This window comes from Drosophila novamexicana, unplaced genomic scaffold, assembly GCF_003285875.2.
Source record: "Drosophila novamexicana strain 15010-1031.04,08,12 unplaced genomic scaffold, DnovRS2.1 tig00000817-arrow-arrow-pilon, whole genome shotgun sequence".
In the NCBI taxonomy this organism is placed as follows: domain Eukaryota; kingdom Metazoa; phylum Arthropoda; class Insecta; order Diptera; family Drosophilidae; genus Drosophila; species Drosophila novamexicana.
In genome coordinates this window covers 396802-414838 of record NW_020824827.1, presented here as the reverse complement: position 1 = coordinate 414838, position 18037 = coordinate 396802, and the positions used below count along the sequence as shown (strand labels likewise).

The 18037-nt window shown below is 43.7% G+C and overlaps 6 protein-coding genes across 14 annotated transcripts; 3 read left to right on the top strand and 3 right to left on the bottom strand.

The window, feature by feature from the left end:
- LOC115764117 (serine/threonine-protein phosphatase 4 regulatory subunit 3) lies at positions 1 to 7881 on the bottom strand. Its single transcript, XM_030706980.1, has 9 exons — positions 7684 to 7881; positions 3738 to 4355; positions 2725 to 3663; positions 2483 to 2660; positions 2144 to 2399; positions 1796 to 2068; positions 1596 to 1729; positions 537 to 1531; positions 1 to 468 (listed from the first exon to the last, which is right to left on the bottom strand). Exons 2-9 carry the CDS (start codon positions 4035 to 4037, stop codon positions 370 to 372), a joined length of 3174 nt encoding a protein of 1057 aa, XP_030562840.1. The 5' UTR covers positions 4038 to 4355; positions 7684 to 7881; the 3' UTR covers positions 1 to 369.
- Positions 7882 to 7976: 95 nt separating this feature from the next.
- LOC115764121 lies at positions 7977 to 8919 on the top strand. 2 transcript variants are annotated; one of them, XM_030706991.1, is made up of 3 exons: positions 7988 to 8506; positions 8571 to 8648; positions 8709 to 8919. In XM_030706991.1, the coding sequence occupies exons 1-3, from the start codon at positions 8054 to 8056 to the stop codon at positions 8835 to 8837; spliced, it is 660 nt and encodes a 219-aa protein (XP_030562851.1). In that variant the 5' UTR covers positions 7988 to 8053; the 3' UTR covers positions 8838 to 8919. The 2 variants fall into 2 exon arrangements, with proteins under 2 accessions (XP_030562850.1, XP_030562851.1); XM_030706990.1 differs by having other exon boundaries at positions 7977 to 8506; positions 8571 to 8919.
- LOC115764122 lies at positions 8780 to 9349 on the bottom strand. Its single transcript, XM_030706992.1, has 4 exons — positions 9274 to 9349; positions 9093 to 9220; positions 8935 to 9030; positions 8780 to 8857 (listed from the first exon to the last, which is right to left on the bottom strand). Exons 1-4 carry the CDS (start codon positions 9278 to 9280, stop codon positions 8795 to 8797), a joined length of 294 nt encoding a protein of 97 aa, XP_030562852.1. The 5' UTR covers positions 9281 to 9349; the 3' UTR covers positions 8780 to 8794.
- A 138-nt stretch (positions 9350 to 9487) lies between these two features.
- On the top strand, positions 9488 to 14048 carry LOC115764119 (transmembrane protein 245). Of its 8 annotated transcripts, none has more exons than XM_030706983.1 (9): positions 9488 to 9569; positions 9675 to 10231; positions 10293 to 10895; positions 10957 to 11497; positions 11733 to 11911; positions 11971 to 12380; positions 12434 to 12586; positions 12802 to 12831; positions 13804 to 14048. In XM_030706983.1, the coding sequence occupies exons 2-9, from the start codon at positions 9707 to 9709 to the stop codon at positions 13967 to 13969; spliced, it is 2607 nt and encodes an 868-aa protein (XP_030562843.1). In that variant the 5' UTR covers positions 9488 to 9569; positions 9675 to 9706; the 3' UTR covers positions 13970 to 14048. The 8 variants fall into 8 exon arrangements, 7 of the variants coding, with proteins under 7 accessions (XP_030562843.1, XP_030562842.1, XP_030562841.1 ...); XM_030706982.1 differs by having other exon boundaries at positions 11721 to 11911; XM_030706981.1 differs by having other exon boundaries at positions 11709 to 11911.
- Positions 13983 to 15991, bottom strand: LOC115764120 (aldo-keto reductase family 1 member A1). Its single transcript, XM_030706989.1, has 4 exons — positions 15819 to 15991; positions 14904 to 15084; positions 14154 to 14841; positions 13983 to 14094 (listed from the first exon to the last, which is right to left on the bottom strand). The coding sequence occupies exons 1-4, from the start codon at positions 15888 to 15890 to the stop codon at positions 14046 to 14048; spliced, it is 990 nt and encodes a 329-aa protein (XP_030562849.1). The 5' UTR covers positions 15891 to 15991; the 3' UTR covers positions 13983 to 14045.
- Positions 15992 to 16659: 668 nt separating this feature from the next.
- Positions 16660 to 17987, top strand: LOC115764032 (protein FAM50 homolog). Its single transcript, XM_030706867.1, has one exon. The coding sequence runs from the start codon at positions 16751 to 16753 to the stop codon at positions 17822 to 17824; it is 1074 nt and encodes a 357-aa protein (XP_030562727.1). The 5' UTR covers positions 16660 to 16750; the 3' UTR covers positions 17825 to 17987.
- Positions 17988 to 18037: the final 50 nt, after the last annotated feature.

The following is an 18037-nucleotide window of genomic DNA, read 5'->3' as shown; positions in this document are numbered from 1 at the left end:
GATTTGCTTTCTTTAAAATAAATGATTTTAGGCTAAAATTTAATTTTATATTTTGTTGCTTGTTCTTCTTACATGATCGCTTACAAGCAAAACGCGCCCCATCATCTGGGAGCCTTCCGAACTCTACCCGGGCTTCTTCTTCTTCTTCTTGTTGTTGTTGTTCCTTGTTCTTGTTCGATCTTACATCGTACCGCTCTATGCTTGGCTGACAATTGTTGCTGCTGCTGCTGCTCCGCCCACTCTTCAACCCTTGCATTCGCTGGTGAGTGTGTGTGTGTGTGTGTGTGCGTGTGTGTGAGAATTGGGTGTGTGGTTGTGTATGTGTGTGTACTATTTTATAATTGATGCCGCTGTGCTAAACGCCCCTTACTATGCAATACGCGCGCGCTTTTGTGCGTGGGGCCCATCCGAGTCCTCGTCCTCCTCGTAGTCATCTTCACCAGAATCGCTTTCATAATCCACCAGTCCCTTCAAGGATAACAAGCATATTTAGTTCATAATTCATTTGCATGCTTTCACTTCCTCGTTCAGCTTACCTTTTTGGTCGCCTTGTCCGCCTCGCTGCCGCCCGTTGGCGATTCTGCGCTGAGCGCCGTCTTCTCCCCATCCAGTTTAAGAGCATCGCTGGCTTCTGTGGCAGGTGGCTGTGGCTGTGGTTGTGGTTGTGCCTGCGGCTGCGGCCCGCTGCTGTCCTCACTGGACACAGCAGCTGTCGTTAAATTAGGCGTGCCAGTAGCAGCTGCTGCCGTCACCGAGGCGGCCATGGCTGTTGCAATTGTTGTCAAAAATTGAGATGCCGCCACGGCGGCCACTGTCGCCGAATCGCACAGTGCGGCGGCTGGCAAAGATGTTGTCGGCGGCGGTGTTGACGACAACGTGGACGCTTCCATTGATGACGTGGATGATGATGATGACGACGATGACGATGACGACGATGATGAAGATAACGAAGAGGACGACGACGATGAAGAGGATGCATTTGCTGCCGCAGCGTTGGCGGCAGACAGCACCATCTCCGGATTCTGTGGCACCACAGCGCTCAGCTGCTGCTGCAGCTCTGCAATCTCCGGCTGAGGCTGTTGCTGCTGCTGCTGTTGTTGCTGTTGTTGATGCTGCAGTTGTTGACTTTCCAGCTGCGCCGCAGCAGCCGCATTCGATGTGGAGGCGACAGCAGCAGCAGCGGCCGCTGCCACGAGTGTGCTATTCAGGGACAAAGTTTGCTGTTGCTGGAATGGATGCTGCTGCTGTTGTTGCTGCTGCAATGCAATGTTGGCAGCGGCGGCCAGCTGCACTGCTGCCTGGGCCTGCTCATCGGCAGCGATGGCGGAGTTGCTCGTCGCCTCGGGGCTGCTGCTGCTGGTGCTGCTGCCACTTGCCGCCGGCGCTGATACTGAGGTGGCAGTTGCTGTCGCTGTGGAATTCAGATTGCCCAAGAGACCACCGCCGTGCGGTGATGTACTGTGCGGCGGCGAAGATTTTTGCTGCGCCGTCTGATTTTGTGTTTGCTGCGGGCCATTTTTTTCGCTGACGGCTGTGCAAGACGCAACCAAAATGTAAATTAATAAACACAAATTCGAGCTAATTAATTCACTTACATTTCATGACATTGTTATAGCTATCGATTTCCTCGGAAAAGTCATCATCATCATTAAACCACATCTCCTCCTCCTCCTCCATCTGGCGCTGATCGCGACGAAAACGATTGCCGCTGCGTATCATGGGCAAACTTCTATCGGATTTATGCCAGAGAGTATTATAAGCATTTGTGTGGGTAAATAATAGATTGCAAATTTACCCATCGGTGCGATTTTCCAACTTGTCGCGATCCTTGAGCCGATCCTGATATTGATCATAACGATTCTTTAGGTATTTAAATGTTTGCACATATTCGATTTCATCAAATATCTTGCTAAAGTTTTCCACGAAGTATACGCACAGCGTACGTATATCCTCGAGTTTTATAAACTCAAATAGCTCCAGAATGGCCGATTCGAGCAGATTATAGCGACCATTGTTACGAATAAAGGCATCCACAACGGGCGCAAATAGATTGCACTTGACAATGTGCCTAAAAGCAGAAAGAAGTCAAGGAGATCAAATTTCAAATCCATCATATTAGATAACTGTCAAGCTTTACACACACCTGTTATAAAACTCATCTTTAAGTGCAATTATCTTGCGTAGCAGCCGCAGGGCGCCAAGTACAAGGAACGTATGTGTGCTCTTCATCAGCACCAGAATTCGTTTGAGGAGATCTTTTTGCAGCAAAAAATTCTTAATATGATAGCTGTGGTGTTCAACGCAAAACGACAAGATGTCCAACACAATGCCCAACAGCTGGGCCGTCTGATAATCCTCGTTCTGTGGACGATCCCCCATCGTATTGAGCATCAGAGGCGCTAATTTAAACAAATATATATATATATATATATGATTAAAAACCTGCAAGATACAATTGCATTTTGGTTGTTTGGCTATTTACCTACTAGCGTTTGGACGCTAAACTTGTAGAAGAAGTTGAGGAAATCGCCCTTCTCAGTCAGCATATTTTCCGGCTCGAGCAGGATCTTAATGATGCCCATCAACTGCACCGCAATGCCCAGCTCTGGTTCCGAATCGTTCAACATTTGTTCAATGGCAATGTTCAGCAACATTCGCTCCTTAAAAAAAAAGCATAAAAAATCAGCTGATTGCGGTTAAATATTTATGACTCGTTTCACTTACGCCCTCCGGTCGATTGGCTTGATTCAGTGTATAATTGCGCACCACCAACGGCGAGAACTCGACAATGGCCGTGAGTATGTCAATGGATGCCGACTTGGTTTTATTGTCGTTCATAACTAGCGTCAGCTCGAGGGCCTGCAATATGCCCAGGCAGGTGAGTGTTTTGTAGAACGAATCCTTGCCCTGGGGCTGCAAGTTTTGCGCAAAATTGCAAAACTCTTTCAGAAATAGTACGATATCACGCCGTTTAACATCGCCAGTTGCCGGATCCGTGAGCAGGGTGAATAGGTCAAGCAGAAAACGTTCATCCTCCTGGATGAGCGTAACAATCTCAACTTTGTTGAAGAATATAAAACTTGATAACGTGTTCAACATATTATCCTCGACAAAGACAGACGGCGTCGGCAATATAATGTCCTGAATGTACTGTACACGAAACGTTTGATGAATTTTGGCCAAAAGATCCATGTTCTTGATGGGTACAGCTTCCCGAAACTTGGCCCATTGTTTGAGATATTGCCGATGCTTTTTGGGCTGTGCCACACTAGGATCATACTCCAGGCAGCCGACAACATCGAAGATGGTATCGTCCGCAAACATAATCTCAAAGAGCGCGTTCTTGTTTAGCAAGAAAATGTTCTTAAATATCTCGAAGAGATGATGCAACCCTTCCGTATTATCGAGATCCTCGCAAACATGAAACAGATTCAATAGCTTTTTAATGTAGTTCTCCGATTCCAGGGCCATGGAGAGCTTCTCCTTGCGCAGCGGTGTCGAAAGGCAACTTTGTATTGTCTCAGATATGTCCTCGAGCCGTGACAGCTCGCATGGCGGCAACTCAATTGGCGGTGCTGTATCCGACATATCCTCAAAACGTTCATCCTCCGACTCCTCGACAATGTCTTGCGTAATCTCCACGGAGGGATCCTTGCCCTGCACCTGTACACAGCAATCCGATATCGAATGTTGATCATCTAAGCGAAATTCGTTATTAAGCAAATAATAATAAATACCTGACATATCTTCTCCCATATCTCATCACAACCGGCTTTCTCCTGAAAACTCAGCGCCAGATCAAAATTATCGCCCTCCGACCAGACAATCAGCGTATCCTGTTGCTTCTGATAGGCGGTATCTGGCTGAATCTTACTCTCCAGCAATAAGGAACCATCTGATTCGGCACGAACCAGCAGCGAAGTGCCCTTGAGACGCTCCACATACGTGGAAGAGACATGGCCAGTGCCACGATCATCCCATTGGCGCTCTGCATTCAGCGCATAAAGCTTAACACGTCGGCGGGTGTCAGTCGTCATGGTTTGGCCTTAGGTGTAATGTGTGTCCTTTCCTCCCTCTCTCTCTCTCTCTCTTTTTGTTGTTGGTTGTTGGTGGTTGTTGTTGTTGTTGTTTTGTGGTTGCACAAAAAGTTCACGTTTAAAAACTTCTCTTGGGTTGTGCCTGCTATTTATTGTGGCTGGCTTGTAGCCGCGCTTGGGGCTAGTCAACTAGACTAATTACAGTTAATTTAGTATATTGAATTTGAAATTCAAAGCATTCAACTAATCTCTACACTTGACTTGCATATCCATGTTATGTGTTTATGTGCTGTTATCTGTGGTCTGCGCACAACAAAACTGCAAAACAATATGAAAATAAAAAAAAACAAGAAACATTTTATTGATCCGTGCACTAATTAGAATTGTTAGCATTAATATGTTTTATTCGTAGCTCATCGGTTTGAATGTTGAGTCATTTAACGAAAAGTATCGATATTTCTAACAATGATACACATTTCCACTCATAACGCAATCAAGCGATTTGAGTAGGTAATTTTTGTTGTTTTACAGCACTGTGCAAAAAGCATAATGAGTAATTCCATACATACATGTATGTATATTTGTTATACTCATACACACATACATACACAGGCACGATAACAATAAATGCGTATCAAAACAGAAGCTGCAAAAAGCGTACACCATGAATGAAATTGTGAAAGCTACGTTTGATGTTGCTGCATTTATGCATGTATCCGACTGTGTGTGTGTACGTGAGTCTGTCTGCATGTGTGTGTGCACAGCAATACAAACTATTCGGCAAAGCGAAATGCCAAAAACTATTCTTGCCCCAGTCTGTTTACAAACAGCAAAAAAAAACATGTATTCTCTAGCCGAGAGTGTTCGAATAGAAAATACCGTGTACCACGAAAGAGCGAGTAAATGGGTAAATGAGAAAGAACTAAAATACATCCATTTTAAGAGCGTAAGTGGCAAAGATCAGTATTGGGAGAGCAGTTCTCTAAACTTTAATAACTCGACGGGCATGATCCTTCTGTCTGTAACATAAGCTTATTGAACTTGAATTTAGCACATTTTAAGTGGAAACACAAAAACGTTCAAATCTCTCCACAACGCACCATGCATTTGTGTGTGAGTGATTTCTGAAGTCTACACCATTGCAAACTATTATCGCGCTTTCGCCAAAGCGACCCACAACGGCGACGAGTGCAAACACGCGCGCGACAAAAACAAACAAAATGAGTGGTCAGACCCGGAGAAAGAGAGCAAACTGAGCGCACAAAAGTCAGCCAGTACATATACATTGTATATGTATGCAGCCAGTGGGTGACGGCCGGCTAGCGGGGGCAATTTGCGGCGACTAGATTAGATTATCAAACACACACACACACACACACGCGTAAGAACTGTTGCTACAACGTACGCCGTACGCACAAGGCAACAAAAATCAATGAGCAAGTGTAAAATAAAGTGTGTACACAGAACAGATATTTAGCTCATAGTAATAGCATAGAAACAAGGTCTACGTCATCGATAGAGGAAACTGAGGAAATCCACCTTTGGCCAGTACTCAATAACGTTTCAGTACAATTTGCAACGGCGCCAAGGCTGCGCTTAAAATGCGTGTTAAGTTTTTTTACCACACACAGATAGGCTCCTCCGTGTGGGCGAAAATAAGCATTCATGATTATTTATAATATGTTTTAATAAAATTAATAACATAGGTATTTTTTTTGTATATATTATGTAAAACAATGAGAACATTTCAACAATTGCAATGCGGCACCCCTCACCGGCCTCGCTGATAAGCGCACTCTAATCTACGTGTATACATATTTCGCCTCTCACGAATGTGTATCAAAACAAAAGCAGCAATTAAAAACAAATGCTAATACACATTGCGGCCATTTACGCAACCAACGCTGTTTTTACACTCAATAAAAAAAGAGTTAAAAATAAATACTCACAACGACACACATGCATGTATATATGCGTGCATTTGTGTGTTCATACATATGTATATATGCAGCTAGGTTCAATGTCTGGCAAAACTGCGTGGGCAGCCAACTCGTCTAGGATGATCATTGATAAACATCGAAAAAGAAAAGAAATTGGTCAAAGGCGATAATTGCCACATGCTTCGCCGCAGAGATACGAAAAGAAGAAAAAAAAAAGTACACATTTGTCGCCCAGCAACAGAGTTCAAGTTAAAGTAAGGCCCAGCCGCTGAGAGCGCAGCGCTTATTGAAATGGGAGCAGGAGAGCGGGCGCTGATGTCGCTGTCAAAAAAAGGCAAGCGCACAATGGCAATAAAACCAAATGAAAAATATTGACGCTGCCTGCAAGTGGCACAAAAAAAGGGGCGAGGCAGGAGGCGCAAGCTGTGGAGGTGTGTGTATTTGTGATGCGTACGCGCAAACGAAACAGGAAAAATAATATATAAGCCAACAGGAAAGCCAAAGCATACAGGACAATGACAATACGCCATGAATACGCTGGGGACGCACCAATGTGTATGTGTGTGTGTGTGTGCGCGCGATGGATCTCACACAATGGCCAGCACAAGCTGTAAGAAAACGAACGCGTTGTATCTGCTGCGATGTATGCAGAATACGCGCGCATATGTATGTGTGCTGTGTGTTTTGCATGCACATTTTGGGGTGGGCAAAAGACTCTGAATATGAGCATGAATGTGCATGCATGTATTTTTATGTTTGTACATGTGTATGCGTGTGTGTGTGTTGTATGTCCTGAGTTCAGTAATTCGAAAAAACAAGCAGTTGCGAAAAAAAAATTTGCTTTTGACATTCAATTTTCTGAAACGCAAGTGTTCGAAATACACACACACACACAACAACCGTCTGGTGAGTACATCGTTTTTCGGCCCGTTTCTTTTGCTTTCATTCACTAAATTATTGCGAATGACAAGCACAAAACAGAATTGCAAAAAAATTGCAGCGTATATCTGGCAAAGAGCATGCCTAAAGAAAAATGCCGTCTACTCTCGCACTTTTTCATGCACACAGACAAACACTCACGGAAACACACATCGTCTCGACAAATGTGAATGACGCATTCATTATTTGCAATGATTTTGTTTTGATTTTGCGATTATCCGAATTCATTTGTTACATTTTACATTAGCTGTATACGTTTACGAATTAATTAAACGCACACAAGATTTATAAAAACAACGGGTACACACCACGCAAACCACACAGAGGTGACGGCTCACAATGAAACAGAGAAGTAAAGTACGGCGAGCGCAAAATCCACCACAAGTAACAGCGGCAATCCTCAAATTCAACACACTACAAAATAGAAGAACCAAAAACTCAACACGCCGTTTTGTTGCATAAAGTACGAGTTCGAGTCCATAAATAAAAACATTTTCACCTCCAAATGTGCAATGTTCACGCAGTCGCAGGACCTAGCCAAAGTTTATAGGTAGTTTATTATTTTACGAACGCGTTAAATACTCGTATTTAGAAGTACATCAGAATCAAGTATAGTTACACACGAAAAATACACATGCACACCTAAACGCACATACACACACACACACACACAAGCTCAGACACAGAAGCCGCAAGAGGGCATCAGCGGTGTAAGCGAAAGCGCGAGGGGTAATATTGAATCTTGACCAAAAAATGTATGCACTCACGTTGCAATTCCTTGTTAATGCTGTTGGCAGCGCCTTTTCAGAATTTTTCAAAGTATATACAATTTGCGTTTGCGCATATTTACTGTTTCCAACACCTTATTTACCATATATTTACGGTTCAATTATTATTTTAAAATTTTTCGCGGAACGGACGCTGTTCCAACCGAGACGAAGACGATTTTGTGCTGTGCAGACGCCATATTGTTTTTTGTACACATCGATACAACAATCGATATACATCTTTCTATCGATGCACAAATGTAAACAAAAGTATGACCAAAGTGTTAAACAGTGCTGCATAATAATTGCCGTTAGTGTTGTAGGCTGCCGTTTGCCGATTTTATTTATTTTTTGTTTGAGCAAATCCATAATGGAACCGAGTCGGCACAGATACTTTAGCAAGACAGCCATATATAAAGGCAGCGTGGTGGAGGACTTAGAGCTGACCGTTCAGAAATACGGCGAAGACGTTGTTCGCATACAGTTATTAAACCGTCTGCATGGCGAACAATGTAGAGCGCAACTGAAACGTTTCTTTTGGCTATTGGGTTTGGCGACTGTTTATTTTGGTTTTGCTCTGGCCCTAAGCGAAGGCCCGACCAGGATGGGTCAAGCTCATATATTATATCCGGGCCTGCTATGTTTTGCTCTGTCTGCTTCGATATTCCGTACCACGCTCCAACTAGTTCACTCCGAGAAACTCTTCTACAGCTGGGACATGGCTCTGCAGACGGAAACGGTGCGCACTTTTGGACGCCAATCGGTGCTCTGCGTACAACGCGGTCATCTCCATGACATGGTGCTCAACGAGGTCATAGAGAATGTGAGATTGGCTTGCGCTACATTATTTTCCTTAGATTTATTAAAAGGTTTCAATTTACTTACAGCTAGATATTAAATACATGCTAATACTGCGCACAAAGGGCAGCATGTTTAAAGAGCGGCCCATTATACCGCTATTCAATGTGAGTCTGGCGAGGCTTGTTTCCAATACGGATAACTTAATAAAGTTTGATTTTTTACAGAACCTGTCACCTCCTTTCGAGTGCCTGCAGCATATTCAACGCATTTTACATGGCTACTGGCTGAATAATAGTCGGGGTAGATCGGATCACGCTTGCAATAGGGATATGCCATCAACGGTTGCATCGTAATATTCCATTAATTTGTCCAGCTATAGTTAAGACAGTTTATATTAATCATAATCAATTCCAACCAAAGATTTAATATATGTACATATGTACGGCTTACCTGTAGCATGGGTGTGTATTCTTCCTGCTCTTTGTGCTGTGGCGGTAATTTGGGTATGTTTAGCTCCACTTCAACACGGCTGAAATCACCGCGTATCTGCGAATATAACAGGCCTATAACTTAAATTTTAATTATTAGTATATAGCAAATTTTACTACCAAATTATTGAGCTCCGTTGTGTAGGCATGTTTGGCCATTTTTGGGTAGAATTCCAGGTAGATGGCTTTGCTAAAATTTAAATCTTCCTGTGCCTTGCGCAAGGCATGTACTTGCTGTAATGTTAATTCTGAACCAAATAGTTTTTAATTAATTGTTTGATGTTTATTTCGTTTTACTCACTTTGCATTGCGTCTATTTTTGTTGGCGTCCCGTTTTTTTTCGAATGCGCGTTAGTGCTGTAAAACGATTCTGTTTTCAGTCAGCTAACAACACTGCATCGTCAGCTGACGTCATTTGCCCATTAAAAATAAACAATATTGCTTTTTGTTTATGTGCCAAAATTGAAATAAAAACATTGTGTGAATGATTATATACAAATTGTAAAGCCGGCACAACCCCAGCCCCCACAAATATCTACCGAAAATGCAAAGGAGCTGCATTCATCAACCCTATTTCAGATTTAAACAATAATAATTGTAAGTCGACTCATTTGTCTAAAAATACGCACATATACGGGCGTGTCAGCTGCCGCAGCATTGTCAAAGCATTTGCCTAATTTTTTCGCATCAACCTGTTTTCAGTCCCTCGTTGCGTGTAACCTTCTTTTCTCAACATGAACCGCTCGGATTCTATACCCATACGGCGTGATCGCTCCTTTGACAGCGTTCTCAATCGCTTGCTTAGGATGCGGTCACAGAATCATGAGAGCTTTCGGGCTGCCATGTACAATTTTCTAATTGCAGCGGGCGTGGCCGCTTTTGTGGCCGTCTGCTTCATCCTGGGCCCCTTTGTGCGTCCGCTGCTGTGGGCCTTCCTCATGGGCGCCGTGCTGTTCCCATTCAAGCGCAAGCTGGCCGAACTGCTGAACAATTGGTTCCAGCGCCTGGAGGAGCGCGACTCGAATGTGATCGTCTCCATTTGCCTGGCTCCACTGGAGGCTACCGAGCATTGCGGTCGCTTGCTCATCGACTGGCTGTGCCAGCACTGGCAGCTTCTCATAGCCGGCTGCGGCGTCGCCGTCTGCGTCAAGCTTCTTGTTTTGTATGCGCCCAAAGGCTGCCTGTTGTTGCTCTGGAACTGGCTGACCTTTTCGCACGGCCTGTTCGTGCGCATCATTGGCTTTCTCAATGTGTATGTGGTAAGTGCTTTGACATACTCGTCGCAGGTGCATCTTAGCCCACACTTGTCCTCACTTGCAGCTCATCGTTTTGATTGCCATCTACTTGTCCTCGGTGCACTTTTTCTGGAAACCAGAGAATAGCGCACGTTTCGTTGTTGCCGGCCAGTCCATGTGGATAGCCATTGCCGGCTATTTGTGCAGCTTTCTGGGCGCGTTTCAGGTGCCTGTTTTCCTGCTGGTCATGGGCTACGTGCTTGTCTCCACGGCGTATCATCTGCAGACGAGTGATGATCATGACGCCAGCTCCTATTTGGAGCGCCTGCAGAAGCTGTTCAATAAAAATGATTTCGAGAAATCTTTGAGCAATCTCAGCATATGTCGCCGAGCTGCTGGCGAGCCGACATTGCAATCCGATGTAGAGGACATTTCGTTGAGTGACACTATAGATTCCGAGGACACATTCGATGCCAAGCTGGCGGAGGAGCCAGAGGTACACCAAAGCGATACCTACTTTAAGCTGTTATTTTATGCCTGCCTGGGCACCTTTTTGTATCGCAATATTTGGATGTTTATACTGGCTGCGGTGCCGGTGTTTCTGCATTTATTGTACACCGCGGGCAGCTATACGGGCCTAACCCAGTTTGTCTGCGGCAAGCTCGACGATGCCTATCGGGGCGTGCGGGTAAAAGCCTTGGAATTGGTTAACTCTGTATATCTATACTCTACTATGTACTCTTCCGCAGTCTTGGGCCTTGGAGCATCATTCGGCTGTGCTGCCGCTGTGCCTGCCGGGCGTTCTGGAGCTCAACTACAAGATCAACTGCATTGTGCGGGATTCGCTGAAGTCATCTGTGGAGTCTGTCACATCCATTCTAATGATCATACTCATGCTGCTCATCATCATCTTTCTGAGTGTTTTCTTTTGCGTTAACATCTATTCAGAGACGATTGAGGTCGCGTATCTGGGCAAAGATCTAATTAACAAGACAATCACAGATCGTCCTGAGCTAATTGATATATTGCCCGCCAATATGCAGGCGTCCATTGATGATGCGCTCGACAATGCGCATCATTATGGTCGCCGTAAGATTGAGACCTATATAGATGATTGGCTCGCCGATGCCGACAAGGTGCATGCCACCAAATTGAAGGAGCAAATTCTCGATGTCTGGGACAGGCTCATACAGTATTGGATTGACTTCAACAAGGCGGGCACCTCGTACGGGCCGCGCGTGCCCACGGATGCGCTGAAAAGCACCTTCGGTGAGATTGTCGATAATCCAGGTAAGTGCGCGACGCGGTTTTTGGTTTTCTGATTTCATTTGTCCAACGTTTCTGTATGTTTTGAGTTTTTGAGTTATATATTTATTGTAGAGCTCCTAACACAGCTCAGTTTGGCCTTAACACACCCATCCCGTATGATTTATCGTATGCGTCAGAACAAATAACTCATTACATGTTGCCTTTGCTAACCCATGGTTTCATTTTAACCAAGGACATTTTAAAGAGCTAGTTTTAGTGGCAAAACAGGGCATCATCGGCTGGGCGCAGAGCAATACGCAGACCATACTTGAGGTTGCCGAATCTCTGTGGCACATTATACGCACGAATCTCTCGATGATAATGGGCGTTACGGGTGAGATACTCTCGCTGCTGCTATCCGGCGGACAGGCGTGCATTGAGTTCATATTGGACATGGTAAGAATTGAAGGATCACACCAAATCCGATTACAGAATAAATTCCCCTTCATCCTTAGATTGTGTTCTTCACTGCCTTGTTCTATCTACTGTCCAGCAGTCAGGAGAAGTATGCGCCCATGCAGATCACCAAATACATGGGTTACTCTGCCTCGGGCATTAAAGTCGCTGATGCCTTGGAGAACTCAATTACGGTTGTGCTCGTCTCCATGTTCAAGTGCTCCACGTTTACGGGTCTCTTCACCTGGCTGGTACATACGGTGTTTGGCGCTCGGATTGTCTTCCTGCCTTCCGCTTTGGCTGCTCTGCTGGCGGCTGCTCCGTTTTTGGGCAGCTACTGGTGTGCGGTGCCTGCCTTTCTGGAGCTCTGGCTGGCACAGGATCGCTTCTATGCGGGACTAATACTGTTCCTCTTACAATTCTTTGTGCCCTCGTCCTTCGAGACCGCCATCTATGCGGACATTAAGGGGTAAGTGTGTCATGTCATGGAGAAACGCACACAGCTAAGCCCAATTCTTGCAGCGGGGGTCATCCCTACCTCAATGGCCTGGCCATAGCGGGCGGCATGTACTGGATTGGCTGGCAGGGCGCCATCTTTGGCCCCCTGATGCTCTGCTTCTTCATTGGCCTCTTCGAAGTGGCCACTCTGGCCATGCGCACGAATCAGGAGCCCAGGTATGTTTGGCGCTAGCTTTTGGCATGCAAGTTAAGAATTTTATTTATATCGACAACTCTGCGGCCGGAAGCATATGAGTAAGTCATTGTCTTAGTTTATTATAATTGTAACCTGCACCCCTTGATCTCAGAGTCGGGCAATCTTGACTAGAGCACACCTAATTGTCTATACATTAATAACAACAATTAATAATAACAAACTTTGTTCTTTGCAGACGCAGCTCGGATGAGGAGACGCGCACCACGTGAGTCGTCCGCATGACTTCAAAGGATCTAGCTCCAACAACTGCGAATTTCTTTCAATACTCGAAATGCAAATCTAACAAGTTTCCGAGCTTGTCTGGGCCAACTAACTAACTAATGAATGTCAAGCATTTAGCCAAGCTAAGCAAATTTTTCAGTTTACACGTTATTTCATACTTTTTTTTTTAGTATTTGATTCGAGTCGCTTTTGTTTATATTTTTGTACTAAATTTTTAAGTATGCAAACAATTGATTCCGTCACTAAAAGCTGTGTATTAAAACTAATGTATTTAACTAAGTTTATATACCCTTGCTAAGCATTACTATAACTGAAATTTGTTTTGGCATAAGCGAATAGTGCATACTCTACAACAGTTTGTATTGTTTTCTCTGAACAGGTCCAATAATCTCTCACTTACAACTTAGTCTTAAAAATAAAATACTGTATTTATAAAATTCTTGCTTATGCTCCCTTTATGGTATATATATATAAAGGGAGCCTAAACAATAATTGTCTCTTAGCGCTTGCCAAGGGTATATAAGCTTCGTTGTGACCGATGTTAGCTTTCTAGTAATAGTTTTTATATCACCTAATACTTCGTTTGTTTTGTATAAAGAGGCACATATTTTAAGCCTGACTCTAAAAACCGTCAACCGGTTTCCTCATGCCAGTTCGTACCTAACTTTGTGCTGGCTACACATGTGATTTGTTTAAGCTTATGTTAAAAACTTTATTGCAAATAAATGTCATTACGTACTAACAAATACAAAAAATTATAGTGCTCGCTCGCTAGTTGGAACTGAAGTGCATAAATTTGAAAAGTTACAAATAATAGCTTTAAGTGCAGAGATTACAAATTTTCAATTCGAGACGTTTTTAAGATAAAACGTTTTCAGTTCTTATGTCTAAACAATTCTATTTAACGAGCAAGCGCTGTATTGGAGCCCGGTTAATTTTCCGATTCTCTTTTTAGTCCAAAACTTGATTCATTAAACGAACACAACGAGAAATTCAATTTCGATGGGCAACAAGTCGAAAAGGCTACGCCCAGCTGCAGGGAAAAGCGTGTGGGAAAACCTGTTGTAATGAAAATTATAACCAGAATGTTGCAGCCGTTGGACTCGCTGGAAAGTAGTTAAATATTTGGAATATTGTGTTTTTATTGTATGAAAAATAACGGCACTTTTGATGTTTTAATATAATTGTTTTCCTTTTTTAATTGGTGAATTGGTTCTTGAAGGTGAACTCTGGATGCTGCTCCACACTGCAAGAAATTGGCGGTTAGTATTGTTTTTTAATAAGGTTTATGTTTGCCGAGCTTACCCGCGGAAAAAGGAAAAGTCGCAAATGCGTATGTTCTTGTCCAAGGCCGACAGCCTAGCCACCTCCTCGGCGCTCAGCTCGAAGTCAAACACATCCAAGTTTTGCTTGAGACGCGCCTCATTTGTGCTCTTCGGTATGGCCACGACGCCCGTGTCGATTATCCAGCGCAGCAGCACCTGGGCGGGTGTCTTCTTGTGCGCGGCGGCAATCTCCTTGACCTCGGGTATGTCCATCAGATCCGGCAAATCCCTCACAACACCGGCTGCAGTATTGAACTTGGCAATGCCCTTGGAGCCGAGCGGCGAGTAAGCGGTAACGACCACGTTCTCCGCCTTGCAAAAGTCAACGAGATCACGTTGCTGCAGGTAGACATGATGCTCGATTTGATTGTTGGCCGGGCGTATTTTGCAGTTCTGCAGGAGACGCGCCACCTGCTCCTTGCTAAAGTTCGAGACGCCAATCGATTTGGCCAATCCATTTGCGACCAGTTTCTCCATTTCCGCCCAGACGGCGGCATGATTGGTCGACTTGTCCACCTTAACGCGACCCTCATCGTCATACTGAAAGCTGCCATCCGGATTGATGAATACCGTAAAGGGTGTGTGAACCAGATACATGTCCACATAATCCAGCTGCAGATCGGCCAGTGACTGCTTAATGGTGGGCTCCACTTCATGCGGCCGATTAGCTGCGGGAAATAAAAGGATAACATTGGATTGTGCTTTTTTATGGAGAGTGTTCTGGCTTTACCAATGGGCGGCAGTTTGGTCACAATATACAGCTCCTCCCGCTTCACCTTGCCCGCATCCAGCCAGCGCTTGAGCACGCGTCCAATTGCCTTCTCATTACCGTAGACTGGCGCCGTGTCGATGTGTCTGTAGCCCGCCGCCAAGGCAACGTCTAATGCGGTTTCGATTTCGTCATCGGGTGCCTGTGTGTGTGTGTGGGAATTGGAGTGATTTAAAGATTGCGGTTTATTATATGAACAGCTCTTAAGTGCAGTTGAAGGGGCTATAAATTTAGAATGATGTCTTTCATGAAGTATATGTAAATAACGTATATATACTGAAAAGTCTCTTTGCCCAGCTCGGCCGGGTCGGATTACTATCATAGAGTTGCCGGAATTCCTGCTGCTCGAAAATCAAGTCTGGTACAGATTTCTTAGCCAAACTCAGAAATTGAGAGCTTCAATATTCTTCTTACTAAATCCGGATACTCTTGTCTGTGTGCAAGGGTATTCAGTTGTCGGCGTTCTGCAAACAACTCTACGTTCTTTGCTATTATCTCAAGTGTCTAGAGTCTTGATATATCTTTGAATTGCCCACAAACAATAACAGTTGCTTGTCTCTTCTGCTTTTTTATATCTGGAGAAAGTCGAACCATTGTACTTGTCCCACAAAGGTTCGATTTGTTTACAGTCAACCAGAACCGGTCCCTGGGCAAACATTTGATGAAGCCCCCTTCAACTCTCCTCTAAATAATCAATACACATGCATATACATATATTTATGTATATGCTTACATGTATATGTATTTATAATTATTGTACGCAGCATATCTGCATAAGCATATATGTATATATGTATATATGTATATATGTGTATATATATATATATATATATATATATATACGTATAATTTTAAATAAAGCTGATTAATAATTACCTGCCAGGTGCCAACGCCAATGACGGGCATTTTCTCGCCATTGTTGAGTGTCACGAACTTAGTGCAAGCCATTATTAATTCGAATAATTAAACAAAAATTGCCACTTGTTGAGTTTTAATATTTAGAAGCGATATCAACAGCAAGCACAACCGTTCTGACTGAATATTCCAAGTGGAATGAATGAGAGTTCGGCTGTGCCGGCAAGTAGCAAAGCTTACGAAGCTTTTGAGTAACAGTGGGCTTCATCGTGTCGTGTTGTGCACAAAAACTTACACAAACAACGAACAGCTTGTTTTTAGAATTAATTTTAGGCTCACCTTTCGTAGTTTTAGTTGAATTTTTTCAAGCTATTTATAAACAGTGTTGATCAATTCTGTCAGAAACTTTTTTTTGCTTAAGTTAATGTACATACATATGTATGTATAGTTAGCATCTGTTATTAAGCATCGATCTTTGGAACTTAGCTATGAAACCGGAATGAAATATAGCGTGCATTTCAGTCAATGTAAATATGGGTATACAAATGTTATATAGGTTTTACACCTAGATAGAGGTGTTTTTATGTTAAGCAGACTAATATTAGCCACATTGTAATTAATACTGATTTCATTAAAAAAATATATATATAAACCAGAAAAAGTATTAATATTTTAAAATATTATTTTAAAAGTGAATATGAAACATTTTGTTGGAACAAAAACAAAAACGTGAATGATTCCAGTTTCGGTTCCAGAGTTCCAAAAATCGACGCATAGTGACCCCTGTTAAGTTAACGCTGTTATGGGCCTGTAAAATAACAGCTGGTTCAATAAACACATCTGTTGGGGTAGAAGAAGCAGAACAGCACTAGTGCTTGAAGAAGAAATAAAAATAAATACAATTTTACTGTTTTGTAAAACCAGACAATAAACCGAATAAGTTTTCTGACGCCATGGCTCACTACAAAGGTGCCGCCAGCGAGGCTGGGCGAGCTGCGCAGCTGATGAAGAAGCGCGAGATCCAACAGCAGGAGATCGAGTTTCGGAAAAAGAAAATTGAAGAGGAGCTGAAGCTGGATAAGATTGAGAACAAGTTTGCGACACACTACGATGCCGTGGAGCAGCAGCTCAAGTCGTCGACCATTGGCCTGGTCACGCTGGATGAGATGAAGGCCAAACAGGAGGACATCGTGCGGGAACGTGAAAAGAAACTAGCGCAAAAGAAGGATGAAAAGGATCGGGAGAAACAACGTGCCCTGGAAGCCATACAAGCGGAAAAAAACAAACAGAAACGTCAAATACAGGCGTTATCCTTTAATCTAGACGACGACGAGGAGGAGCAGGGCGAAGACGAAGATGAGCTGGAGGAAAACAAGTTCGTAAAGCCCAAGGCAGCCAAGTGGACCGAGCTACAGCAAGATGAGGCGCCCGTCAAGAAGAAGAAAATATGCAAAAATCCCGATGTGGACACATCGTTTCTGCCAGATCGCGATCGCGAGGAGCAGGAGAATCGCTTGCGCGAACAACTGCGTCAGGAATGGGTTATGCAGCAGGCCGAGCTCAAAGACGAGGACATCTCAATCACATTCAGTTACTGGGACGGTTCCGGCCACAGGCGGAATGTGCTCATGAAAAAGGGCAACTCAATCTATCAGTTCCTGCAGAAATGCCTGGAACTGCTGCGCAAGGAGTTCATCGAGCTGAAAACCGTAATGGCCGATCAACTGATGTACGTCAAGGAGGATTTGATATTGCCGCATCATTACTCCTTCTACGACTTCATTGTGACCAAGGCACGCGGCAAATCCGGGCCGCTCTTCCAGTTCGATGTGCATGACGATGTCCGCATGATAAGCGACGCATCCGTCGAGAAGGAAGAATCGCATGCGGGCAAAGTGCTGCTGCGTTCATGGTATGAGCGCAACAAGCACATATTCCCAGCCAGTCGGTGGGAGCCATATGATCCCACCAAGTCCTACGACAAATACACCATCAAGGATAAGGATAAAGATAAGAGCAAAAAGTAAATGTGATCGTCCTAAATAATGTCCCATTTTACACACAAAATACATTTATCGAAATTCAAAATTGTTTTGTACCGTTTTCAACACTGGTTGTTGGCAGCCATTTAATCCCGCCTGCAACTAGGATAATTTAAAATCCAAGCAGAAAGTAAAGCACTTATTTTTTAAAATGCCAGATAATGCATAAAAATGCAATTGATAAAATTAATTAATTTA

Bases quoted from the DNA above. Each gene is read 5' to 3' on its own strand.
- LOC115764117 (XM_030706980.1), bottom strand. From the start codon at position 4,037: ATGACGACTGACACCCGCCGACGTGTTAAGCTTTATGCGCTGAATGCA. The intron at 2,400-2,482 runs GTAAATAGCCAA...TGTTTAAATTAG, and splicing joins TAGCGTCCAAACGCTAGTAG to CGCCTCTGATGCTCAATACG. The intron at 2,069-2,143 runs GTGTGTGTAAAG...TTCTGCTTTTAG, and splicing joins AAAGATGAGTTTTATAACAG to GCACATTGTCAAGTGCAATC.
- LOC115764121 (XM_030706990.1), top strand. From the start codon at position 8,054: ATGGAACCGAGTCGGCACAGATACTTTAGCAAGACAGCCATATATAAA. The intron at 8,507-8,570 runs GTGAGATTGGCT...ATTTACTTACAG, and splicing joins TCAACGAGGTCATAGAGAAT to CTAGATATTAAATACATGCT.
- LOC115764122 (XM_030706992.1), bottom strand. The intron at 9,031-9,092 runs GTAGTAAAATTT...TTATATTCGCAG, and splicing joins CAACGGAGCTCAATAATTTG to ATACGCGGTGATTTCAGCCG. The intron at 8,858-8,934 runs GTAAGCCGTACA...TCTTAACTATAG, and splicing joins AATACACACCCATGCTACAG to CTGGACAAATTAATGGAATA.
- LOC115764119 (XM_030706981.1), top strand. From the start codon at position 9,707: ATGAACCGCTCGGATTCTATACCCATACGGCGTGATCGCTCCTTTGAC. The intron at 11,498-11,708 runs GTAAGTGCGCGA...ATTTTAACCAAG, and splicing joins TGAGATTGTCGATAATCCAG to GACATTTTAAAGAGCTAGTT. The intron at 11,912-11,970 runs GTAAGAATTGAA...CTTCATCCTTAG, and splicing joins TTGAGTTCATATTGGACATG to ATTGTGTTCTTCACTGCCTT.
- LOC115764120 (XM_030706989.1), bottom strand. From the start codon at position 15,890: ATGGCTTGCACTAAGTTCGTGACACTCAACAATGGCGAGAAAATGCCC. The intron at 14,842-14,903 runs GTAAAGCCAGAA...TATTTCCCGCAG, and splicing joins GACCAAACTGCCGCCCATTG to CTAATCGGCCGCATGAAGTG. The intron at 14,095-14,153 runs GTAAGCTCGGCA...AATTTCTTGCAG, and splicing joins GACTTTTCCTTTTTCCGCGG to TGTGGAGCAGCATCCAGAGT.
- LOC115764032 (XM_030706867.1), top strand. From the start codon at position 16,751: ATGGCTCACTACAAAGGTGCCGCCAGCGAGGCTGGGCGAGCTGCGCAG.